The sequence below is a fragment of the Aspergillus brunneoviolaceus genome (assembly GCF_003184695.1).
Source record: "Aspergillus brunneoviolaceus CBS 621.78 unplaced genomic scaffold BO95scaffold_54, whole genome shotgun sequence".
Classification (NCBI taxonomy): Eukaryota; Fungi; Ascomycota; class Eurotiomycetes; order Eurotiales; family Aspergillaceae; genus Aspergillus; species Aspergillus brunneoviolaceus.
In genome coordinates, this window is record NW_020290784.1 from 215,775 (window position 1) to 239,540 (window position 23,766).

The 23,766-nt window shown below is 53.6% G+C and overlaps 7 protein-coding genes across 7 annotated transcripts; 3 read left to right on the forward strand and 4 right to left on the reverse strand.

Annotated features, from left to right (window-relative positions):
• Nucleotides 1-172: 172 nt before the first annotated feature.
• On the forward strand, nucleotides 173-3,654 carry BO95DRAFT_445202 (putative histone-lysine N-methyltransferase (Ash1)). The gene is made up of 4 exons (XM_025587091.1): nucleotides 173-1,798; nucleotides 1,863-2,236; nucleotides 2,291-2,490; nucleotides 2,542-3,654. Exons 1-4 carry the CDS (start codon nucleotides 583-585, stop codon nucleotides 3,302-3,304), a joined length of 2,553 nt encoding a protein of 850 aa, XP_025439923.1. The 5' UTR covers nucleotides 173-582; the 3' UTR covers nucleotides 3,305-3,654.
• Nucleotides 3,655-6,950: 3,296 nt separating this feature from the next.
• Nucleotides 6,951-7,550, reverse strand: BO95DRAFT_368531 (uncharacterized protein; the record flags this gene model as incomplete). The annotated part of the gene is made up of 1 exon (XM_025582834.1): nucleotides 6,951-7,550. A coding segment is annotated over one exon (600 nt), but the record flags the coding sequence as incomplete, so codon positions are not given.
• Nucleotides 7,551-8,058: 508 nt separating this feature from the next.
• BO95DRAFT_466012 (LYR motif-containing protein) lies at nucleotides 8,059-8,703 on the reverse strand (the record flags this gene model as incomplete). The annotated part of the gene is made up of 5 exons (XM_025589178.1): nucleotides 8,059-8,068; nucleotides 8,122-8,171; nucleotides 8,227-8,289; nucleotides 8,401-8,565; nucleotides 8,653-8,703. 5 exons carry the CDS (start codon nucleotides 8,701-8,703, stop codon nucleotides 8,059-8,061), a joined length of 339 nt encoding a protein of 112 aa, XP_025439925.1.
• A 628-nt stretch (nucleotides 8,704-9,331) lies between these two features.
• BO95DRAFT_445206 (uncharacterized protein) lies at nucleotides 9,332-10,572 on the forward strand. Its single transcript, XM_025587092.1, has 3 exons — nucleotides 9,332-9,626; nucleotides 9,692-9,789; nucleotides 9,876-10,572. The coding sequence occupies exons 1-3, from the start codon at nucleotides 9,438-9,440 to the stop codon at nucleotides 10,378-10,380; spliced, it is 792 nt and encodes a 263-aa protein (XP_025439926.1). The 5' UTR covers nucleotides 9,332-9,437; the 3' UTR covers nucleotides 10,381-10,572.
• A 2,107-nt stretch (nucleotides 10,573-12,679) lies between these two features.
• BO95DRAFT_211062 (uncharacterized protein) lies at nucleotides 12,680-15,919 on the forward strand. The gene is made up of 3 exons (XM_025581115.1): nucleotides 12,680-12,697; nucleotides 12,776-14,431; nucleotides 14,490-15,919. Exons 2-3 carry the CDS (start codon nucleotides 13,075-13,077, stop codon nucleotides 15,719-15,721), a joined length of 2,589 nt encoding a protein of 862 aa, XP_025439927.1. The 5' UTR covers nucleotides 12,680-12,697; nucleotides 12,776-13,074; the 3' UTR covers nucleotides 15,722-15,919.
• Nucleotides 15,920-18,122, reverse strand: BO95DRAFT_502044 (uncharacterized protein). Its single transcript, XM_025591027.1, has one exon. It carries the CDS (start codon nucleotides 18,062-18,064, stop codon nucleotides 16,241-16,243), a length of 1,824 nt encoding a protein of 607 aa, XP_025439928.1. The 5' UTR covers nucleotides 18,065-18,122; the 3' UTR covers nucleotides 15,920-16,240.
• Nucleotides 18,123-18,247: 125 nt separating this feature from the next.
• sC (sulfate adenylyltransferase) lies at nucleotides 18,248-20,878 on the reverse strand. Its single transcript, XM_025591820.1, has 6 exons — nucleotides 20,584-20,878; nucleotides 20,475-20,502; nucleotides 20,155-20,337; nucleotides 19,760-19,905; nucleotides 19,607-19,676; nucleotides 18,248-19,535 (listed from the first exon to the last, which is right to left on the reverse strand). Exons 1-6 carry the CDS (start codon nucleotides 20,750-20,752, stop codon nucleotides 18,407-18,409), a joined length of 1,725 nt encoding a protein of 574 aa, XP_025439929.1. The 5' UTR covers nucleotides 20,753-20,878; the 3' UTR covers nucleotides 18,248-18,406.
• Between the last annotated feature and the right edge of the window lie 2,888 nt (nucleotides 20,879-23,766).

Consider the following 23,766-nt stretch of genomic DNA (forward strand, 5'->3'; position numbering starts at 1 on the left):
CATGACACGGAAGTATGTATGTAGAAATGTTGGGATAATGGCTATAAGAAATGTATAACCCCGCCTGCACGAGAAAGAGTCTGCAGCACAGAGAGACTATGGATTGGAATTACGCTGAGAGGGTTTGTTTCTTGAGCCATTTGCATTCCGCGGCGCCGTCCTTTCGGGGCTTGTGAGAGATAATATAATACGGACAACTCCTCCTCTAACCCTCTCCGCACCTCCTCTTCCTCCTTTCCCTCGCCCTCGCCCTCGCCCATTTTCCTCCCCCATCCAAGCCCTCAGCCATTTCTACCAGGTGGGAGTTCTGCGCCGTGGTTCTTTCTTGCGGGATTTATCATGATCCGGGCGATATTTGAGTTCTGATACGGTTCACTCCTGGTGACAAGGCCTCCATCAACCCGATTCAGTCACGCATCTTCCCCGTACACAGCCCACCTCAGGTCAGAACCGGTTTGGATTTGACTGCTTCTGCTTGCGGACTGTCAATCTCTCTCGCAGGCGCTATTTATTGATATCTGTTGAAGTACTCTTGACTTTCGTATACTCACCGCATCCCGATTCTCCCCCAAGATTCTCACCATGGAACGCTCAACTGGGTTGTCCGGCGCGTCTCCCGCAACACCCGCCACTCTTGCGGACCTCCAAAAGCACACCCATGACCATGCAGACACTTCAATGACGTTCGAGTACACCGAACAACTTCTTACCCCCGAGAACAGTCGCTCCGAGACCTCAAGCAACAATGAGAACGCGTCCCACGAAGAGAAACCGACTCAACGCCGCCGATCAACACGTGTAACACGCGCTTCGCTGCGGGGGGGCCTCCGACCAGACGACCTGGCTGGGGCGGGTAAACACAATGGCTCTTCTCTTGGAGACGAGAACGATCAATCACTTGCCGGTCAAGGCGAACCCTCCGTTGCGGAGAAGCAGAAGCGATCATCCTCTTCCTCCGCCTCCCACCTCCGCCACAGCATAGCGGTAATGGAAACAACCCTCTGGGCCAATGAGCAGTCGAGCCTTGGCAACCACCCCATGACCCCGGAGACGCAGGCTTCCGAGAAATCATCCCAGGAGCCGCCGTCTGAGGACATTACCACGTCTGTGAAGCGACGGAGTCTCCGCAAGCGCGTGGAGCGGGTGCTGACCCAGGACGAGAAGGAGCAGGAGAAGGTTACAACCATCGTGGAGGCTGTCAAGGAGAGCAGTCCAAAGCCCACCCGACGCTCATCGCGGTTGAGCCTCTTGGAGAAGGCATCGGACTTGGTGGACCGGGCGACCAGCGTCCTGGGAAAGCGCTCGCGTGATGAGACGGAAAAGGGCAAAGACAGCGGCGAGCGTCGGTCCGGACTACGACCGCGCAATGTTATCGCCCCTAGCAAGGAAGAGCAGCCGGGCTCTGCACCTACCAGTGACCCTTCGTCGAAGAAGAGACGGGTCTCGGAAAGTGACTTGTCTGCTGCGGCCAAGGCTGCTGGAGAGACTACGCAGGAAGCAACGGCACCGGCATCACCCCCCGTGCCGCGCTTCAGACGCAAGCGCTGGCTGGCTCATGGATTGTACACTGGGCAAGAGCGCGAGGATGGACCGCCCAGTCAAAGCCGGAGTAGGAGCAGAAGAAAGAGTCAGAACAACAAGAACGAAGCTCCGCCTCAGCGACGGCTGTTACCAATGCCCATGTTTGCGGGAGAAAGACTCCTGCAGCGTGGAAGAGACTTTCAGCTTCCGTTCGATATCTTCTCGCCGCTGCCCCCCGGTCAACCAAAGCCTGACGAGTGGAGAAAGACTAATAAAAGTACGTGCCTTGTCTTGGGTTGTCTCACGAATCTTAACGAATTAGGAGCTAACTTGATGACTAGACGTCTTTGTGGGAGATGCTGGGAGCATATGGCGCGCAAACAAGCATATCGACTTGTCCAACTGTATGTGTACGGAGGAGACTGGCTGCGACGAAGATTGCCAGAATCGGCACATGCTGTACGAGTGTGATGATGGCAATTGCAGGCTGGGCCCTGACTGTGGCAATCGGAGCTTTGAAGAGCTTAAGCACAGAGCCAAAGTCGGTGGCAAGTACAACGTTGGTGTCGAGGTCATTAAAACAGAGGATCGCGGCTACGGAGTTCGCAGCAACCGCACATTCGAGCCCAACCAAGTCATTGTGGAATACACGGGTGAAATCATCACTCAGACTGAATGTGAGAGGCGAATGCGAACGGTATACAAGAACAATGAGGTATGTCTGTACGTGTTTCAGCCGCCTTGCACTCCATACTAACGGGCGCTCTAGTGCTACTATTTGATGTACTTTGATCAAAACATGATCATTGATGCTACTCGGGGGTCGATTGCTCGCTTCGTGAATCATTCATGTGAACCGAACTGTCGCATGGAGAAGTGGACAGTGGCTGGCAAGCCGCGCATGGCTCTCTTTGCTGGAGATCGGGGCATCATGACTGGGGAGGAGTTGACCTATGACTACAACTTCGAGTGAGTAGACAGTGTTCATCGAGGCAGAGGAGCTTCTAACATGTTTGACAGCCCCTATTCCCAGAAGAACGTCCAACAGTGTCGATGCGGCGCCTCTAATTGCCGTGGGATCCTGGGTCCGCGACCAAGGGAGAAGGACCGGCGCGCAAAAGAGCAAGACGAAAGGCAGAAGCTGGCCGCCTTGAAGAAGCCGGTCATCAAGCGGAAGGCCAGCACGGTGCTCAGCAAATCCCCTTCCGGTGTCACCAAGAACCGAAAGATTCTTACAACCAAGGCAGTCAAGGCAGGTGTAAAGAAGGCGGTTGCACGCGCCCGTGCTTCCGTGTCGAAATCGACTTCTGCTCGTTCCAAGCAGGCCGTCACCAAATCAACGAGCAAGACGACCAAAGCGACTGTCAAACCGCTCGCCAGCACGAAAGCAGCTACGACGAAACGAACATCGAAACCTGAACCCACGAAAGCCAAGATCAAGCCTCCCACCGTCAAGGCAACCAAGGCGAAGGCTAGAGCCGCGATGCCCACGAAGTCCACGCAGACTAAGACCCAAAAGACGCCGGACGCGAAGTCTGCAAAGACCTCGGCGCCAACAAAGACAACATCCAAGCTTAATCGGCCCTCCGCAGCGACCAAGGCGAAGATTCTCGCAGCAGCGAAGGGCACGAATTCACGAAAACGGCCGACATCAAAGAAGGAAGAGAGCAAGGGTACATCCAAGACCAAATCACCTACCAAAGGGGTGAAGCAGATCCCTAAAAAGCCGCAGAGTGCGACTAAGACTACGAAGACCGCATCTCCGAGGAAGAGCAAGAAATAGAAGTTACCCGGGTATCGCAATCGCAGCTCCCTCGAAATTTTGGATGAACTGCTGTTTGTTCCAAGTTCTGGTGACTGACCCCGTCCTCGTAGATTCGTCTTTTTGATATGTGCTGTTTTCTATTCGTCTTTGGCGTGCTGGGTTACAACATTTGGAAAGGACCTCTACTCCATGTTATGTTCACGTATTTTCTTTTTCTGCTTGCGATCTCGCAATGGACTCGAGATTCACACCTTTTTTTTTCTGTCTCGTCTATATCCAATGAGACTTATTCCCCTCAGGATCGAATTGAATTTAATTTCTTGCGAAGCGAACTTCTTTCAAAAACTCTCACTACCCCTTCTTCCCTCCATTCATCCAGGCCTGCACCGATTGCATGGTGAAACAATATACCAACCCTCCTCCCACCCCCTCCTCCCACCCCTTCACCCCTTCTGTCCCTTCCACATTTGTTAAAACTTCTGAACTCTATGGCCTCTTGATTTCCGTCCTCTTTCTTCGTCTTCAGAACTTGGAATTTTTTTTCCCTCTCTATCTCTTCAGGTTTCCCCAGGTGTTTCGGTCAACTCCAGATGCATGTTGATTCCGTGTATGATCTCGTCCCTCTAATGTGATCCCGTTAATGCCATCCATCTGTGGGTTAGGTTACGTGACTCAATTTCTCTGTTATTTGGCAGTTTCTGTTTCCCGTCTAGCCATCCCTGGCCCTGTCCGTCAGCTGAAGGACATCGTTGGACTGCGTAGTATTCTCATGTGACCAGTGCGGAAGCATATTTTCGGAGGTCTGCAATGGCTGGCTTCACCTATCTGGAGACTTGGTATTCCATCGGGATGGTTGGGTTGATCAGATCACTCGCTGGTGCGGTGCATACAGTACTGGTGTGTCTGGTCCTGGTGATCTAGTACTGTGGGTAACTACATCCCCGTGTGGTGTATGTCACGTGATCACTATACACTTCAGATCATACTACGGTTGGGGTGTTCGGCACTTCGAGAGGAAGTTCGGTGGTATACTTGGATCATTCGTAACGATACGCTACGACGTGGAGAGGGTTACAGGAGGCTTCTCTGGGACATGTTTTAGCTTTTAATTGCGGGCTACCGGTTGATTGTTTGCCTGCCCACGGAGATCGACGACGGGCATATGTACATATCCCACGGGACCGGTGTGTGAGAACAACCACCTCCCGCGGCATTAAAATTCTGCTCCCCGCCCACAAGACAAACAAGAAACAATAATGTATGATATTGAAAGAGGGCGAAAAGAGTTATTTAGATTCAAATATGAACCATATACATAAATAGTTTCCCCCGGCATATATCATTCCTGGCCCCCAGGTTTGCGAAATGTGGCTCGAATGGGAACGGACTGAACGTGTGCACCAAAACACCTTGCTTGCGCCGTTTGTTCGGGATCAGTGAAGCTTGGGGAGTGAAGTTAAGCGGCTGTGGTTGAGTCCTCGGCAGGTTTATCTGTGTTTTCGCTAGTTGGGTCGGGTGCAGATTCCACGGGTTCGGGGTTAGGTAGGGGTTGTTGGGGTTCGACTGGTGGTGGGTCTTGGGGTGCGGTAGTGGTGTCGGGAGGCTTCGAGTCCTGAGTCTCAGGTTGTTGGGGTTGGTCTGGAGGTTGCTGAGGCTCAGGTGCAGATTCGGACTGTGGTGTTTCTGATGGGAGCTCAGCCGCAGGCACGGGAGGGGTGGATGTTGTAGGTGGTTCAGGGGCTTGGGGTGAAGGTTGCTGCTCTTGAGGCGGTGCTGGCTGCGGTGCTGGCGTAGGTGTTGCCTCCGAAGAAGCAACGGCAGCAGGCTTCTCTGGGCTGGGCTGCTTTTGCTCCTCGGACGTTTCAATAGATGGTTGAGATTGGACTGGGGGCTCTGAAGGCTGCTCCGTGGAAGTTGGCTGGTCGGGTATTTGCTCGGCTGGCGGTTCAGCTAATGTGCTCGTAGGCGGAGCCGCAGACTCATTAGCAGAGGCTTCCGTGGCCTGCGGTGCAACTTGGTTACTTATCGAATCCTCAGACTGAGGCTGCTGTTGTTCGATAGCCGGCTTGTCCGCTTGCTCTGCAGCAGCCGGGGCATCAGCCGGGGCAGTCGGGGCGGCAGCCTTGTCTGGGATCTGTCCTGTAGGCTGTCCAGGCGTTTCAGAAGTTGGTTGTTTGTCTGGTTGCTCAGAAGGCGGCCGAGAAGCCTGTTCTGCCGGATCAGGAGCAGCGGGCTGCTCCGCGGGCCGCTCCAAAACCGAGTCGGTGACATGTACAGATGGGTGGTCAACAGTAGTTACCGCTGCGCTAGCGGTCTGAGGCGTATTTTCCGCGATTGGCTCTGTGACAACAGGCTGATCAATTGATCTCATCTCGACCTCATTCGTTGGTTCACTCGGCTGGGCTGTTTCTGATGGTTTGTCCAGGCTTGCTTCCAATGAGGCGAGTAGATCGGACCCCTTAGTTTCAGTACCTTCTTCATTGGGTTGAGCGTTGAATTTCTGGGTCACCAGAGGCTCAGGAGCTGATTGTTCAGAGTCCGGTTTGGAAGCAGCTTCCGGGAGGGCTGCGGAATCCTCCATGACCGTGTCCTCATCGTGTTGGGGCTGCTCGGTCGGTAGCCCAGCTGTCTCATCAGGGCTTCCCGATGGCTCAACTACTGATGATACCGGAGCAGTCTGTTCCGTACTTGCTGTGATTGGAAGAGTCTCTGGGACGGGTGCCTGAGGTGTGTCTTGAGATAGTGCCTGCGAGGCTGTCTTTGCACTTTCTTGAACTGTCTGTTCCTGTGAAACTGGTACCTGAAGAGGAGACTTTATGCTTTGCTCATGTTGAGGAGTGGCATCCGCCATCTCCGCGTCCTCGGGTTGTGCTGAAGTTTCAATCGGCCTTTCGGCCAAAACTGGCGTGGAGATACCGAGAGATACTTCTGAAGGCTCGAAAGGAGCTGGTGGCGTTACTGTAGTTTGTGAAGGCGTCTCTGGTACAGCAGCAGAAGGTGTTTCGACAGCTGGTGGCTGCGGTTCAGCAACTGCCAGTGCCGGTGTTGGCAGGGGTTCCGGAGCAGCCGAGGGCTCAGTGCTTGTCGGTGGCACCGAAGCCTCTGGTGTCTTTGCATCAAGCATGGACTCATCACCATCGTCACTCTCATCACCATCCTCACCTTCCTCGTCGTCATCGTCCTGACCAGCTTGGTCAACGGACAATCTCGAGGGATCCGTGCCATCTTCTTTGTCTGCCGCACCATCAGCCCCCCCTACCCCATGCACCTGAGAGGCATCCGCACCGTCGCCAGGAGCGAACATGACTTTCTTTCTTCTTCCCTTTCCGACCCCCTTGGCCTTGCGTTTCGGAGGGGGAGGTCGCCTCTTCGGAGGCGTCATTACATTCACCGAACCGGCTTCTGCAACCACAACGCCCTCTGCGTTGACCACCCCCACACCCTCGATGACAGTTCCTGGAGCCGGGGCCTCCGGAGTGACCGTGACAGTGCTACTCGGAGCAGCGACCTGAGCATCGTCGGCAATCTCTCCCTCAATCTTATGTCCTTCTGGCACCCAAGCCTCATAAATCGAAATGTTTCCTGTAGCCGGGTCGACCTTCTTGAAACGAGTCCGCCTCATCGGACCCGCACTAGACCCATCTGCATTTGCAGACGTACCATACAAAGATGGCATCCCCGGCCGTCTCTTCGCAAGGAATTCCACCTCCACGGCCTCGAGATGCTTTGGGACGGACGTCCACTTGCGGGTCACAAAATTGCGTTCCGTGCTCTGGACCAAAGGTTGCTCCTCCCCATCGGTCGCCTCCTTCTCCTCGTCTTCAAAGTCCTTCGAAGCTTGTCGAATATAGATGCAGCCTGCGCGGGCTGCGCGCAGGAGCGCTCGACTCGCCGGGGCCAACAGGTGGCTGTCTCGGGGCATTGGGTGTTCGGGGATAGTGGGTCGCCCTCCCGGACCTTGAGCGTCATTGGGGTCGGGTGCCTCGCTTTTGGGCTCTTGTGATACGGTCTGAGTCTGGCGCGTCCATCGTCGTACGGGGAGTCCTTCAAACACGTCGTGATCGACCTGACCCGTTCGGTTGCGGTTGGCGGCGTCACCGAATTGTCGCCCTGAGCGTGAGGATCTGAACTGCAGAGAGTCAGTTCTAGATTCATAGAGACTTGTGTATCGTTTCGATCGTTCTGTTCGAGTATTGGGACGCGCGGAGCTGGTGCTACTCTCGGCATTGAAGCTGTCGGCGAGGGAACTTACGGTAGGTGGCATCGTGAGCGTTTGATGCTGCTAGCTCACTCCCAGACCTGGATAAATTGCACACTGTGAGGCCTGTCGCCCATCCGCTGAATGCAAAGAGAATATGCGCCGGGCTGCACGAGACAATTGGCGTGAGCGTGACGGTGAATCCGAGGAGTGTTGGGGAAGTTGATGGTTGGTTGCTTGATTGATTGATGGTCGCGATGCGACCGAAGGCGGCAACAGCAACCCCCGGCCGGATCCACGTGACTGGGGCTGATGGCAGAATCCATTGATTTCCAATCAACCATTATGGACATGGAAGAAGTTGGACTACTAGTTAAAGAGAGAAGAATGGTATTTTCAGAGAAGTTAGTATCGGTGCTACCTACAACGTACGCGGTGAGTCGGCTTTGATAAAATTACAAGAGCACCTCCAGTCTATCCAATCAATCCTTCATCGGCGGCGCAAGATATCAAGATCAATCCCCAGCAACTCCGTTCCTACGCCGGCAAATCATGAATCGCATATATAGTTTGCTTAGTCCCAGCTATGACCCGGTCAGTAAGAATTTGACAAGCATGTCGAGGATGTTCATCTTACCCAGTATCCTTCTGGCGAACAATGCCACCCTCACTACCAGTTTGCTTGCCCTGGTTTCCCAATTAGCTGAGACTTTGATGTGAATATCCGCCTTAGAAGACTCACTGTATTCTGACCCTCGACAACCAGTTTGTCCATTTGGTAGAACTGGCTGATCACAGTTTGACGCTGGAGTGTATGTTAGTTTTAAATCCTCAGTAAAATCAGCGAAGGGCCCTGGAGCAGCGATGCTGGGCCCGAATGTCCCCGGAGCCATGACCCTCTCCTGGTATGACTAACCTTCAGCATCCGCAGGTTCTGGATTCCATCCTGGATCAATTCTTGTATCCGTCTATCTTCCGTCTCCTTCTGATGCTCGTGGAAGGCATCCACTGTGCGCCGGCGGGCGTACTCGCGGAAGTTGTAGTTCGAGAACTGGGAGGACTGACGCAGCAATGAGCGGAACTACACGAGTAATCGTGGGCGATTAGTCTTCAATTTCAAGCTGGTCACAGGATACAATCAGGCTCCCCATGAACAAGGGAAACATACCAAGGAGCGGACCTGGAAGGCCGTATCGCGCCCGATCGTAGGGACAGACATGATGTCAGGCTTTCAATAAGAGTGGAGAGGGGAGTTTTCAGAATAGTATAGTTAAACAAGGGGGGATGAAAGTAAAGAGAATCGCTGAGATGGATGATGCCTGAAAGACCCAAATGCGGCTATCTCCGAGCACGTCTTTTCCGAAATGCTGGACTGCGAAGCGTCTAGATGAAACGGACTCAAGTCAGTATGTGACGAGTTATTCCAAGTCAACCGCGATCAGTGAGCCAATATCGCCCGGAGAGTCTGGAGTAGCGAGGTTTGTAGGATAGAGGGGTAAGATTACCTGAGAACCAGCGCAAGTCGAAGTGGCGTCGGAAGAGAAGCTGTTCGGAGCAAGCAAACCAAAGACCGGGTCACGTCTTCAGTACCGAGGAGACTTTCACAGGTGTTCAGTTCAGCACGCAATGAACTCAACGAGACACAAGAGGTAAGGCTCAATTATGAAGTGGGAAGAATGAGGCCAAAGGAGGATAAGGCGCGGAGAGAAAAGGCAGGGAACAATAATGGAGAATCTCGGGAAATTCTTTTGGTGTTCGGCGGAGGTTGCGATGACGGAGTTAGTCGCCCGCCCGGCCTCCTCCACGGGGTCTCCGCCGCTTTCAAGCTTTCCCCTCTCGTCCTCCTCCACCAACACAACCAGCGCCTGTCATATTCAAAACAAACTGCTGATCGGCGCTCTGATCTGCTATCTGGCTCACGTCTGATCTTCCATTTACACTGCTTGTAGCCCAATGGAGCAGATCCCGACCCCTCCGGCTTCCCGCCATGGTTCACCCTCAACGGAGCATGGCTCCAATGAATCGAAGCCTGAACAGCAGCTGGACCATCTGCAGATGCTGGACGATTTGCTGGAGCGGTACCTTCACCTTTTAGATCAGCACCAAAAATTGCAAGCCGACTTGGGTGCCCGGCTGTCCTCGGTATGTTTGCGACTGTGCATGGCTTAACCATACATCGCAGGCGGACAATTGCTAAGATTCATCAGGGGTTCATTTCCCTCGCGCAGGCGAACTTTACTTGTTCACCTGGGCGCAGATACGGAGCAGATTACTACGATGAGCGCATGAAGGCGACAAGGAGAGTGTGAGTCCCAACACACCTCAGTTTCTTCGAGACTGTCCTCCTGTCTACCAGAACGCCTAACCAACCAATAAATCGCACCTATGCAGGAACCTACAAGAAGCGGCTTCCCACCCAGCTTCGGGGGCCGACTCGACTCCCAAAGAAGAAACTTTGGAGAAGACTTCCTCAACAGGAAGGTTCCAGCATAGCTTCGCAATCGAATCCGTCACTGTCGAGCAGCCCAAGGAGCGATCCGAGACGGACGACGAAAACGAATCCTCTTCAATGGAAGATACTGCAAATGCCGAAGACTATGGGACCCAAGACGCCGAAGAAAGCACAAGCCAAGCCGCTGCCTCAGGAATAGCTGCGGATACTCCTCCAGCAGAAGCGGAGACAGATACGAAGTCGAAGAAAGCGAAGAGGCGTTTTTGGTCGTCGGATCCGATCTACTGGTACGGAATCTTGTTGCCCCTTTCTTTGCGTAGCGCCCAGAAGTCCTTCACCGAAGCTGTCGAGGGTCGGGTCTCGGAATTGGCCAATGTTGTTGTTGAGATGCGCACGGTGGAGCAGCAGATCGAGAAGGTAAGAAGTGCGATAGGCCAAGAATAATAAGTGAAGATGTCTTCGCAGGCACAGCCGCAACACGAACGCCGGAAGATGGAGTCTTTGTATATGAACCAGCGAGCTATGGACATGTTCTTAATGAGCTCTAGAAGACCTCAGCTCCACCTTCAAATTAATTCTTCGGAATTGTAGAGACATTGTCGGATCTCACCGGTGGTCAGTCCTGTCGATAGACCCGATCTATTTTTGTAAACAGATAATGGAGTCAAATGGACCCAGGATAATGATATAATAGCGTTGTGAACTTGTAAAGGATGCTAGAGCTAGAGCTAGAACTAGAACTGGACTATGAATCATCATTGCTAGAGATAGGGGGAAAAGGGGATCACTGGGCAAAAGAGAGAGGGAGAAAGAGAAGAGAAAGACTTGTTTGTGGCCTGAGGTTTTTTTTCCGGCCTGTTTCTGGGACTTCTTCCAGTTCCATCTCCGCCTGCCTCCCTCCCTCCCTCTCTCTTCTTCTCCTGCTAATCTTCTACTGCGTACTCCTTCTGTTTACTAACTAACTTACTTCTTCTCCCTTCGTCATCATCATCATCATCATCATCCATCATATTCACCCTCCACTCGGTTCAGTCCCGCAATAAATGAAAGAAGAGGAGACTGGAACTATTCTTATCCATTCTCCTGCATCTTTCCCGCGTGGCAGGTCCCTCATATGATCTTTGCCAGCAAGAACAATAAACAATACGTACCATCATAACAGCGACTGTTAAGCGATAAACTCTATTTTAATCATTTTAATGAGTTCCGTACCTCGCTAACCTCAAACTGGCCTTGTGCCCGAGCAACTATCCTGGCGAGAATGGCCTAACAATCCGACTAGCCCTTGTTTGTATGATTATGATTATGATTATTATCATGATAATGATCATGGTTATTGCAGTATGATGCTGATCCATGGAATTGAGCCGTCAGCACTGCCGCTGGAAGGACAGGACCAAATCATGGCACGAACCACCCCCTCCGGTGCACACGTCGCTTGACTCGCTTCATGAATTCCTGGTGGAACTCTCCCCATTCTGCCGACTGAGGAGTGAATGCAATTCGTGATTCTTGCCTCCGACGCCCGTGTTTCCGGTTGTTCGTTCTGCACCATCATTGGACCTTCACCCACGGATGGACTTCATCACTGGTTTCATGTTGAAGTTCCAGGGCCGCAATGCCGCTCTCCAGCGAGTGGCACTTCTGCTCAAGCTGAGACTCTAGTGTCAACCGCCATGCTCTTTGGTCCCTCTGCGAGTCTTGGGTGTGCCCCGCCCGCCCAATGGCCGCTCGCCGTCCCTTGTATTTCCTCCATTATGGGTCTTAGCTCCGGTCCCTTAGCTCCTCCCGTTTACTCAGGATCTCAATTTCTGGCCTGTCTATGGTCCTTGCCGTCTCGCCTATTCGACTTCCCCGGTCAAAATGACCGGAATATGCATAATCTTGCGACTCTTGGTGTCTCCATAATCCAGCAGCGCTTTGCATTGTGTGTGCAAGATTATCTGCAAGCGAGGGGAAAGGGAAAAAAGCAAATTGAAACAAAGAAATACCATCTAATCCATATCAATTGATCATCCCCGCGGGTGTCGATTTGTTGCGTCCGGCGCATCTCCATGAAACGAGGCACCACCCACTCTGGGAATTGAGTACAACGACGGCATATCTGCGGCGGTTAGACTATCCTGAAGCCTAGTAGCAGTTTAGCAGGTCATCCGGTGCTCCTAAGGATCTAATCCCTTCCGTCACAAACGACCTCCCGTGCCTGTCTCCGCGCTATCGCTTTGGCTCCAACTCCACCTAGACTTGAACGGGTGTGACTCCCAAACATTTGCGCCGGCGCACCCTGCTTTGAGTCCAGTCCCTGGGCAAAGCACGGAAATGAAGTGTCTTTAGTATCTCCCTCCGACATTTAGGTTTGCTGGGTTTCCGGAAACCCCTGGGCCTGACTTTCCGTCCGTGTGAGGCGTTATCGCCCAAAGATCTGCTTGCCGTCTATACACGCGCTGGGAGTTGTTTTCTTCTCTTTTTACTTCGTACTGTCCAGTCGTCCGCTCTTTTCTCTTGGGGGTAAGGGCTAGAGGTCCTTTCGATCCCTTTGGTCGGTTCTTCTTTTCTTTGTGGGAGATTCTGTAAGTTCCCATTTCGTGTCTTAGGTGAATCATGACGAAGGCTTGCTGATTTTCAATTTCTGTTCTATGCGCTCAGGGGCTTGGTGACTAGCCGGGGATTCTTCTTAGACTTTGCAAGTCTTATAGTATGTTCTTGTGACTTAGAGTCTTTGAATTGTTTCTTTTCTTTTGAGTAAGACCTGTTTCTTGTGGTATGCACCCTCGATCGTCTCGCTGCCTACAATGTGCACCAGCCGACTTACGACATTGAACTTACCTGTCCCCTCCAGAGGCATTGAGTGCCCTTACGATCATTCTCAACATCCACCTTCTTTTGAAATCCCAAGTCTGTTGTTACTAGGCAACGGACAGACGCAACTTATCAAACTTCCATCAGCGTCACCCGCTCAACCTGTCTACAATCGCTCGCTTATCGACGCCGCGGCTGGGTTACCTTTCGTCAGCGATCAGTTGCCAGCCAGCAGAGCGGTACCAGCTCTTGTTCTATGCGCTAGCAAGGATCGAACTCACTCACCGAGACATCATATCGCGCTTGCTGCAGTTGTCATCTCCCGCTCCACGCTAATACATGGAACCTAACCCAGCGGATACGGGCTCTGAGCCCGTAGAGAGAAAAGGATCAGTACGACGAGCAAGGGAGATGCTGAAAGCTGGAAAACGTCCCGAGCCAGCTCCAGAACCAGTGTCTACTTTCAGGACCAATCCGGCTCATCTGACACAATGGCCCCTACCCAACGATGGACTTCAGCAGATCGACGTAGCCAACGCTCACGCGCGACTACTAGCTCCCAAAGGTCCTCCACCACAGCGACCCCCACGGCCCGACTGCCCTTCGCCTTCTGTGTACTCGGAAAGGAGCGTTGACGTTGTACCCAGCCCGCTAAACATCAAACGGCCTGTCCCGTCCTTCTCGCAACCTCTCCCAATTCAACATGCACCGCGACCAGCAATCAGAATTCCAATTCCCCCTAGCCCAAGCACTCTTGCAGGTTCGACGCCCCGAGCATCCATTGCCACTGAAGACCTATTTAGACAGTCCGGAGTTTCGTCAGTCGCTACAATCTCTCTTACTGACCTGCCGGGGACGGCTCATTCATCACCCACGGAGCATGTTGCTTCCTCAGCATTTCCACTGAAAAAGGCGGGTGGCCTTGCTCCGCCGATGCCAGCAGCTCGACCAACTGATAATCGTGGATCCTCCGTCTCACCGATTCCCGAGGAATTGCCCGACAGCCCCACGATCTCAAGGGAGCTTCACGCGCCAAGTCGCCCATATCCTCCTAGTTGGTGCTCTGGGCCAGCCGAGTCGGAGATATTGGGTACTTACTTGGAAGGCGACTCCGATGATAGTGGATCACAGCATTCTTTGCAGGTAGCCGCCCCTGCGCTTCTAAGGCAGGCAAGTATTGGAACCCGCGGAAAGCCTGCATTGCGCACCATCCAGAAACCCAGTACAAACTCGCCTGTACCACCATCGGAGAAAACCCCAGCGTCTGCCAGACCAACTACGGCCGATACAGCGGCCACAGTGGCAGTTTTGAAAGAGATAGCTGCTGGAAGAGAGCGGAACGATAGCATGTCAACAGTATCTTCTGGCTCGACACATTTTGGTGCGGAGAAAGCGCCGATTATGCTGGATCTCAGTGCTGAACATCCCGCTCTGGCTCGCCCCTACGATAACAATGCGGCCCTGAGAAAAGAGGTTGGAGGACTCCCCAAGGCAGCGCCGACAATAAGCGAAACAAGGCCAATGGGCCGTCGACCTCCTCGATTGAATATGACTGCTGTTCGTGATGCAGAGGCTCGTGGAAGTTTAACAAGCTTACCTGATTTGATTCGCCGAGCGACCAAACTCGCGTCTAATCTCGAGCATGGGCGAACTGCAAGCAGAAATGATTTACTCAATGGAGGAAATCCTCGTTTTCGTAAGTGACCTGGTTGTGTTTGATCTTTATATCACAGAATGCTAATACGTTCAAACAGACCAGAGACGTAACTCGGGATCGATACAGAGTATTCTAGCATCTTTCCCACCCCCTGCCGCGGTACAGGACGGCGCTCACTCATCCTGGCCTTTCTTTTTCCGAAGATCCACGCTCCATCAAATCCACTCCAACGAGCCTCCCAAAGAAGTGGATCAGGAAAAAGCCCAACCAAAGCAGACCCGCCGCTGCTGTGGTATGCCCCCATGGCTTTTCGGACTTGTCTGTGTCATTATCATCATCATCATCTTAGCCGCTGTTCTGATCCCTGTTTGCTTGGTCGTTCTTAAGCACAAGTCGAGCGGGTCTGACTGTGCGAAGACAACACCGTGTGAGAATGGTGGTGTCAGTGTTTCGAGCGGCAATGTCTGCTCCTGTGTTTGCGCCAATGGCTTTACAGGCACTCGTTGCGTAACTGCCGGCGATGCCAGCTGTGTTACAGCCAAGATCAACAACAAGAGTGCCACCATGGGTAGTGACCTTCCAGACTTATTCGAAGGCGCCCAGCAGGATTACAGCATCACACTGGATGAGACGACTATCATGGCACTGTTCAGCCAGAACAATGTCTCGTGCACGACCGAGAATAGCCTGGTGTCCTTCTCCGGCATTTCGACGAGCAGCAGTAAATCGCGCCGTGCTTTCCTTCCCTGGTACGACCTGACAGAATCTTCCAACTCCAACCCACTGCCATTTGCCTACGAACAACCACCGCCGACCTCGGCCACACCGAATCTGCCCACGCAAGTTCTCGCTGCCCGTGCCTCTATTGCTACAGAGAACGGGATCATCTTCGACGACACTCCACCGACCAAGACCGGGCAAGCTGCGACGGACACCGCCACCGCCACAGCAACAGCCACTCATGCAGCGACGGCCACAGATGTCCGTCATCCAGGATCTCAAACGACCTCGACAGTGACAGCAGCAAGTTCTTCGCCCACGTCAACGGCGGGTGCGTCGTCGTCCTCCAATTCAACGACGGTGATCACAAGCAAAGCCCTGAACTTCGCTCGAATCTCGGTCCTGTACATATTCCAGGAGACCGGCACCCTGTCTGCTGCCACTTTCGCAGAGAACGACCTTCAGCTGTACCTGACGAACGTATACACCGAGGAGTCGAAACACATCCATGCCGTCGACCTGGCTCCAGCCGGCTTGAAAGGGAATTTCACTCTGAACTTCGATCAGTATCAAATCACCTTGCCGAGTGGGAACGTGGTCGGAGGATGATTGATATCCCTGGGTGTGGACTTTTAGTGGTTCAATCCTTTTTTCGCGCAATTCATCATAATATCAAACCCAATTGTACTCTTAGCACTAGCACTAGCACTCGCAATGTCAATAAATCTGCCCGACCCAATCCAACTCTTTTGGAATTCCAAGTATGAAGCGTAGCTGGGAAGTAGTAGAGTAGTTGAAAAGTTTTTCTTGTGTGTTCCCTACCCCGGCAAAATAGATGAAGAGCAGTACTCTTCCCAAGAAAGATGATCATCCATGATAGTGCAAGCTGGTACCACTTGACCCCCTTACATATGCCCATATCTGGAACAATTCGAGTAAAAAAGAAGAATCCTATGTACATGTACAGTATACAACCGCCAAACCCACCCGAGAACTCCAACCTGCATGCATGTGCAACAAAAAAATTTCCACGAGGTTTTCCGCAATCAAGGCTCATGGTTTACACAAGCACCAACGACGTTCAAGATGTTACAATTTCATCTCAACACCAGCATAACCAAAAAAAAACTAGGTAAAGAGCGACGCATTCGGCGCCAAGCCCTCGTAGGGCGAATAGTCCTCGACCAACCAGTCGAGCCGGGCGCGACGCTCATCGAGGATCATGCCCTCGGCCTCCCAGCGCTTCCGCTCGAGAATCTTCTGCTGCACCAGACTTTCGCTGCTGCTGCCGCGGGGGAGCCACGACGACCACGACGAAGAAGATGTGCGTTGGTCGGCGGCCTTCTCAACGGCCTCATCTTCTTCCTGTTCGGCGCGGGCGATGAGCTGGTTGACCATGGTCTTCCAGTTGGCGAGGCCGACGCGGAGGCAGTCGGCACAGCGGACGTTGGCGACGGGTTCGGGATCCGAGCCGGGGGAGGCCAGCTCGAGCATGGTGGCCTCGGCCATGTCGACTGCGTCGCGGGTCCAGGCGAGGCCGGATTCCTGGGAGGAGGAGGCGAAGAGGATCTCGCCGATGTAGGTCATGAGAGCGGCCTGGTCGCAGACGGTGGCCGGGGTGCGGGCGGGCGGGGCGTCGCCGGTGGGTGGCGGGGGCGGGTAGGCGGCGGGGCGGAGGGTGGTCTGCAGCTTGTTGAAAAAGGAGCGGAAGGGGTCCGGCGAGCGCGGCAGGGTCGGGGCGTACGCAGTGGTGGGCTCGCCCACGCCCGCGGGGATGGAGCGGCGGGCTTTGAGCACGGAGGTGAAGATCGAGAGCGCGGTCGGGAGGTTGCCCTGGCGGGCCTGGTGGACGGCCTGCGCCGTCGACACGCGCAGGATGTTCTCGGACGGGAAGTGCTGGCCGTCGTTGCGGAGGATGCCCGTCTTCGTGTCCACCACCGCGATCGGGTCGCTGGTGGTGGTGGTGGTGGTGCCGGAGACCGCGATGTCCATCGCCCACTGGTATACCTCCTCCGCGGTGGCTGCCAGGCCCTTATAGGCGAGCCAGTCCGCGTACGCGAGCGCCGCCTCGACCTTCTGGCCCGTGGTGAAGCCGCGCGTCGTGAGGATCTTCACGTAGAAGGACTGCGGCGGCGGGGAGGCCGGCTCGCAGTCCTCCTCGTGGAGCACCTTCTTCTGCTTCGTGGGCATGGGCTTGGGCCGCGGGTTGGAGGGCCCGACGACGTACTCGGCCGGCGCGGAGACAAGCTGCTTGCGATCCGTCATCCAGCCTTCGAGGGACTCGGCCGCTTTGGCGGCGCCCATCAGCGCCTGGTAGTAGCCCCGGCGCCATGGTTCGCTCTTGGCGGTGATGTCGTAGCCCGTTTTCCCGACCCCGTCCACCAGGAATCCGCCCTCGGCTTGGTCCACGATGCCCTTGCCTTCGAGTTCCGGATCCTCGAGCTGTTCCAGCAGGTCCCGCAGGAAACTCCGGACCATGGCCCAGTCGGTCATGAGCTTGCCGATTTTCTCCGGGTTCTGGTGCGCTTGCGCCGACCGCAGTCGCCAGCGGTTCTTCCACGACCATTCGTCGGGCGTGGGCCATTGGTGTTCGAGCTCGGCTTGGTTAACGCCGATTTGGACCACATTAAAAAGGAGGAGGATGGCGGTGAATGAGAGAGCGAGCTTGAGGCTGCCTGAGATGCGTCGGCGGTAATAGTTGCGGCTCTCGGTGGAGATGAGACGGGCAACATGACGGCGGAGGTGGATGGACAACGGGGGAAGAGGGAGGCTGGTGGAGGTGGGCGTGAGGAAGTCGAGTTGAGGGCGACTGGGCGGCGGGGCTAGAACGAGTTGTCGCGAAGTCTGCGTAAATGGTCGTTGAGTGAGGCGACGAGAGTTGTGTAGCACCGGCAATCGCAGCGGGCGATTCAGGCCCGCTATTCGAGAGACGGACATGCGAGGAGACAACATCCTCAGGGATTCAAGAGTTGTGACAGTTGTGTGGTTATTGTTGGAGGAGGAACTTGAATAACTGAAATGCGGAGATTGAAGGTTGCAAGACGGAAGAGCCGTGTTGGTGTTTCGCGTGTTTGCATTTCTGTCTCAATCGGGCTTAGCTTACTTAAGAGCAATTGCAGTAGCATAGTTACTATGCAGTGGGGGAATCAATAATAATATTCAAAGCCAGTAATCTCTATAGACAATTGTCCTTCTAAATCACCCTGGATCTCACAAGCCCTGCCTGTATTCCACATGATACCATGATACAAGAAAATAAAATCACAAAAGTTTTCCGAAAGCGCCTACGCTAATTTAGTTGCGGTCGAAGTAGCCCTCGCTCTCGAGCATGAGGATGATCTCGTGCACAATGCTGCGAACGCTCTGCTTGGAAACGTCGACAGTGAGATCGGCGTTGGAGGGAGCCTCATAGGGGTCGTCGACACCAGTGAAGCCCTTGATCTCGCCACGGCGAGCCTTGGCGTAGATACCGCGCTTGTCGGTCTTCTCGCAGTGCTCGAGAGGGGTGGCGACGTGAACAAGGAAGAAGTTACCACCACCCTGGGTGACGGCGTCACGGGCAGCCTTGCGGGACTCCTCGTAGGGAGCGATGGGGGCAGCGATGACGGCCGCACCGGCGCGGGTCAGCTCACCGGCAACGAAGGCGATGCGCTGGATGTTGGTGTGGCGGTCCTCGCGGCTGAAGCCCAGCTCGGAGGAGAGCTCGTGGCGGACGGTGTCACCGAGCAGCAGGGTGACGGAGCGACCGCTCTGCTGGTTCAGGGTGACCTGAAGAGCACGAGCGATGGCGTCCTTGCCGGAGTTCATGTAACCAGTAAGGAAGATGGTGAAACCCTGGCTGAAGCGGGGAGGGTTGGACTCGCGGAGGATCTTGACAACCTCGGGGTAGGAGAACCACTCGGGGATGTGGGCACCGGTACGCAGGCGGTTGCGGAGCTCGGTACCGGAGATGTCGAGGGTCTTGACGCCAGCGGGAACCTCGTCCTTGGGGCGGTACTCATCGGTGTCGGGCAGGTAAGTGACCTGCTGGAACTCGACGACCTCGATACCAAGCTCGTCCTTGTACTTCTCAACGGCGTGCTGAGCATCGTAAGGGCCGTAGAACTCCTGACCCTTGGAGTTCTTACCAGGACCAGCGTGGTCACGGCCGACGATGAAGTGGGTGGCACCGTGGTTCTTACGGATGATGGCGTGCCAGATGGCCTCACGGGGACCACCCATACGCATGGCCAAGGGCAGGAGACCGAGAACGGCCATGCCGTTGGGGTAGCGGGGGAGGAGAGCCTGGTAGGCACGGACACGGGTGAAGTGATCAATGTCACCGGGCTTGGTCAGACCGACGACGGGGTGGATCAGGACATTGGCCTGACGGGCACGAGCAGCGCGGACAGTCAGTTCACGGTGAGCTCTGTGCATGGGGTTTCTGATTGATCGTTAGTCAGGTTCTGGGACAAGGAGGGAGAACAGGACAGAGTCTAGATCAGCCACACATACCTAGTCTGGAAAGCGACAACTCGGGTCCAGCCGAGCTTGTCAAAGTGGACGCGCAATTCCGCGGGAGTGTCTAGAAATCAGGTCCACAAGGTCAGCCTGGCGCTTTGCATTATTGTTTCAGGTATCCGCGCACGGATGGTGATGACGACGTACAGCGAAGACCGACATAGTCGTAGTGGTTGAGCTTGTTGACAGCCTCGAGCTTGCCACCAATGTAGAATTCCTGGACCTTGGTGTTCAGGTACTTGATGGCAGGGTGCTCCTCATCACCGCCAAAGACCAGCTTGGCTTCCTTCGTCCTAGATCAGGGGTAAAAGCGCACTGGTTAGCGCAACCGTTCAACCGCGTCATCGAGACCCACTATCTGCAAGTCCCCGGCACTCTGTAACGCCCGCTTGCCGTAGACCGACGGAACGCCAAGCGATGCCACTCCCGCTTCAACTTGATTTTGAAACGTCGATCAGGCCATCGCGAGCACCGAGAGACTTTTTTATTTCTTTTTTTCGTCGTCACACGTTCACAAGACAGTAAAACGGGTATTGACTCACTTGTCAGGGCGGTAGATGTCCTCAATGGTCAGGATGGCCAGGTTGCGATCGTCACGGAAATCACGAAGGGTGACACGAGAGCCGGCCTTAAGCTTGAGGTCGTCGATGGTTTGCTGGGAGGCATCGAGGGTAATGGGCATGGAGAAGACGTTGCCGTCAGCGAGGCGGCAGTTCTCGCAAACACTAGAGAGCGGAGATGACGATCAGCACACTGGTTGCTTCGCTTTCAATGTTTTCCAACGACTTCAAACAAAACAAGTTTTGTTGAATGAATCGCTTGGTTTGTAGCAGCATGTAAATGCGATGCAATGGTCACATACCCGTCGAAGTCCTTCTGCGTCATGAAGCCTGGGCTAAAGTTAGCCTGCGAATGTTTTGCGGTCCAATAATAGCAATTGGACCTGGAGTGACCTGGAATATCTGACTAACCCTCGAGAGGACTGAAACCACCGTTCATGATGAGTTCCAAATCGCAGAGCTGGCGCTCAGTGAGGGAGATGGCGGGGAGGATCTCGGCCTCGGCGGCCAACTGGTCGTGGCGGGGAGCATCGCGGGCGAGAAGGTCCTTAAGGACACCACCGTGAGGAGAGTTGGCCATGGTGAATGGAGGGAATGTGAGGAGGAGAAAGGAGGATGTAAGAGGAGAGGAGGAAAAAAAGGGAACTCCGAATGGAGGTGGGGGTGAGGGAAGAAGAGAAGTTTATAAATGGAGAGAGAGAGAGGGGCAGAGGAAGGGAATGGATGGAGGGGGAACAAGTTAAAAGAAAGACGAGAGGGAGGGGAGGGGGGAAAACTAAGTTACTAAGTAAATGCCCGCGGAGATAAAAAAGATACTACTACTACTACTACTACTAAATCAACCTGGTTGAACACGACCAAGGAAATTCCAGGTTGGAGTAACTATTCGTCTATGGGATGGAAGACTAAAAATGGCCAGACAACTGAGGAAATCCAGGCTTCGTCAGATGGTGGAGCAGCCCGACTCTTGGTTCGGGGAGGGTCTACGTATGTTATCCTCGTCACTTTGTCAATTGTTGTGTCGAGGTGAAATTGTAAACTGTAAACTCTATGATGGATGTACCTGACTTTCTTTTTCTTTTTCTTCTTTTTTTTCATTTTGCCTTTTTGCCCCTCCGTCGCACGGATTTCTGCCTCCGATTGCGCCATTCCAGGCTCTGAGCATGCTATGCCTGTACCCTTATTTCTAGCCGGCTTCTAGAAGGCACATCTTTGTTTGCTTGAGGATCTCTGAACTATACGAAGTATCAATCGATTCATTACCACCCATCCATCCACCCATCCATCCACCCATCCGTCCATGACTTCCTCCTCTACCCCACAACCCCCCTAATTGCTCGAAGACACGAGTCCCTCGGAGATCTGAGCAACCGAAAAAGCACCAGCGTCGTCATCGTGCACCTCCAGTATCAGCCACATAATCTCCCACGGCGGCAATCCGAGGCAAGCATGGAGGCCCGTTATACCCGTAAGAAGCCATGATTTTCAGGGGTGTTCAACATGAACACGTAGATAGATGTGTCGGAGGGAAAGCGCCCCAGCATCCCGACAGAATGATTGCGATGCTCCGAGACGATCCTCATGCAACCTTTAAAGCCGAGATGAAACGAAGCTGGGAGGAGCCTCCTCCGATCGGCGGATCGGCTCAGGCTTCCTTCAGGTGTCAATCTCCAAGTTGAACCCCTCCCCGTCTCCGATCCTAGGCTCAGTGGGTCACGTGGGTACCCAGAACAATCACGACATCCCCAGTCCGGCTTGCGTGATCGCTGACGCCATCGGGGAGGGGATTTTTTTTTCTTGATCCGCGGGGCGGATCTTGGCACGTTGCTGCTCAGGTGACCCGCTTGCCCTAACCTTTACTTGCATTCAACACCATATCATCGAGTCTAGTTTGCATTCATGAAAAAACTATTGACTAAGAGCCTAATACCGTGTCTAAGGACATGAATCCATGACCATGAGAGCCAGGAAACATTACTGGGCGAATCTATCTCTCTGAATGTCGAGGTTGGGGTGGGCAGTATCACGAGTTTCTAGAAATGATGCGATACCAGGCATTTATGTCGACAGGGTTGGTAGCACATAGACCCTACCGAGACATGGGGTTCATCCAAACCATCCCCAGGTGACCTCAACGCGCTTGAGCCTTGCGGCCTGCAGATGGAACTGTCCATCTCACTCCGTTGAGGTTCGTGACTGCCTAGTCCAGGGTCTCAGGGTCCAACGCGGCACAGCACACGGCTGACATCTGGAAACCTGAGATGCGTCACCCACAGATCTGGCACCGTTGCAATTTGAAAACCAAATCCCTTAAAAGTTCTTTCAAAGCAGGTGGTAGACATGCCCCAACTCTCAGCTTACGTACGTCCCAGGAGCTGCTGCTGCCATGGATCAGCAGTATATGACATGTAGTGCGTAGCATCAAGAGATCAGGCTGGATTCGCAGGCAATGTCCCCATGGTCCATCCAATACCAGAAGTCTTTTGGATATCATGGTCCAGCAATAGGGTTGTGCTGTTCGTCGTGGCTTGACACGGCTGTTGCACAGTGGATACAAGACCCTTCGGTATACGTCACCCCAGACGAGCTAGACCCTCCTGTGTTTTCTTAGTTAGTCCGGACAAAAGCCTTAATCCAACCTCTGTTCATCACGCAAAAGCAATCAATTGGGCTGGTTTTGCTTTCTGTCCATGAAGTGTGTAGATGTGTCTGTGGCTGAGAGTGTGCACGACTTGGTCGGTACAGTAACCCCTTCTCTACAAACAGATGAGATTGATAAGATAAGATCCCTGGGTGTGTCAGAATGTCTCAATCCCATGCCAAGTTGTCGGTTGATCACACCATTAGTATAGCCAGGATCGACTGGCGATCGCCCATCAAAACTGTCTTAGAAGCCCAAACTCATCTCGGAGTGCTTAAGTGTAAAGACAATGCTGTGTTGCTGTCGATCTCGAATGAAATACCAACAACCTCGAGCTCATTCTTGTGCTCACGTGCAGGAAAACATAAATCCTGGGGGTGACTGCGACAGCATTTAGACCCTCACAACGCCTCTTTTGAGATGGATTTCAGCGAAGAAAAGAGGAAAGTCACTGCAGGATTGCTGATTGCAAATGGGCATGTAAATCACTGTAGTTCCTGTCTACAAAAGCTATCTATTGCCGCGAAGATACACAAAAGGATTCCCAGTTGCGGAAGATACGATATGAGAGGGATTAGTTGGGAATACACCGCTTATTGCTCAATGTCTCAGACGAAAACCCTGCGTGGTACAGAACCCCACCGTGGCCGCACCATAATTAGTGGGTACAAGGGTACGTATACTGCTCCTAGCCAACAGAGGAAGCAACATATTTAGTGACATGTGAAAAGAATTTCTTGAAATAGAATGATGTATTGCAGTCATTAAAGTACCGAGTGCTTTTGTAAATTTCTCCGCCGACCCGGTATGTACAGTAGTCCCGAAGGATCAGGGTTGGGCGGATGAGTTTCGGTCCCCATTATGTACATTTGGATAAAAAGCAGCAGACAGAAAAATTCATGACACATAATGTCCCAAGATTCCAGGCCCAGGGAACAGCAAGTCGTATGTAA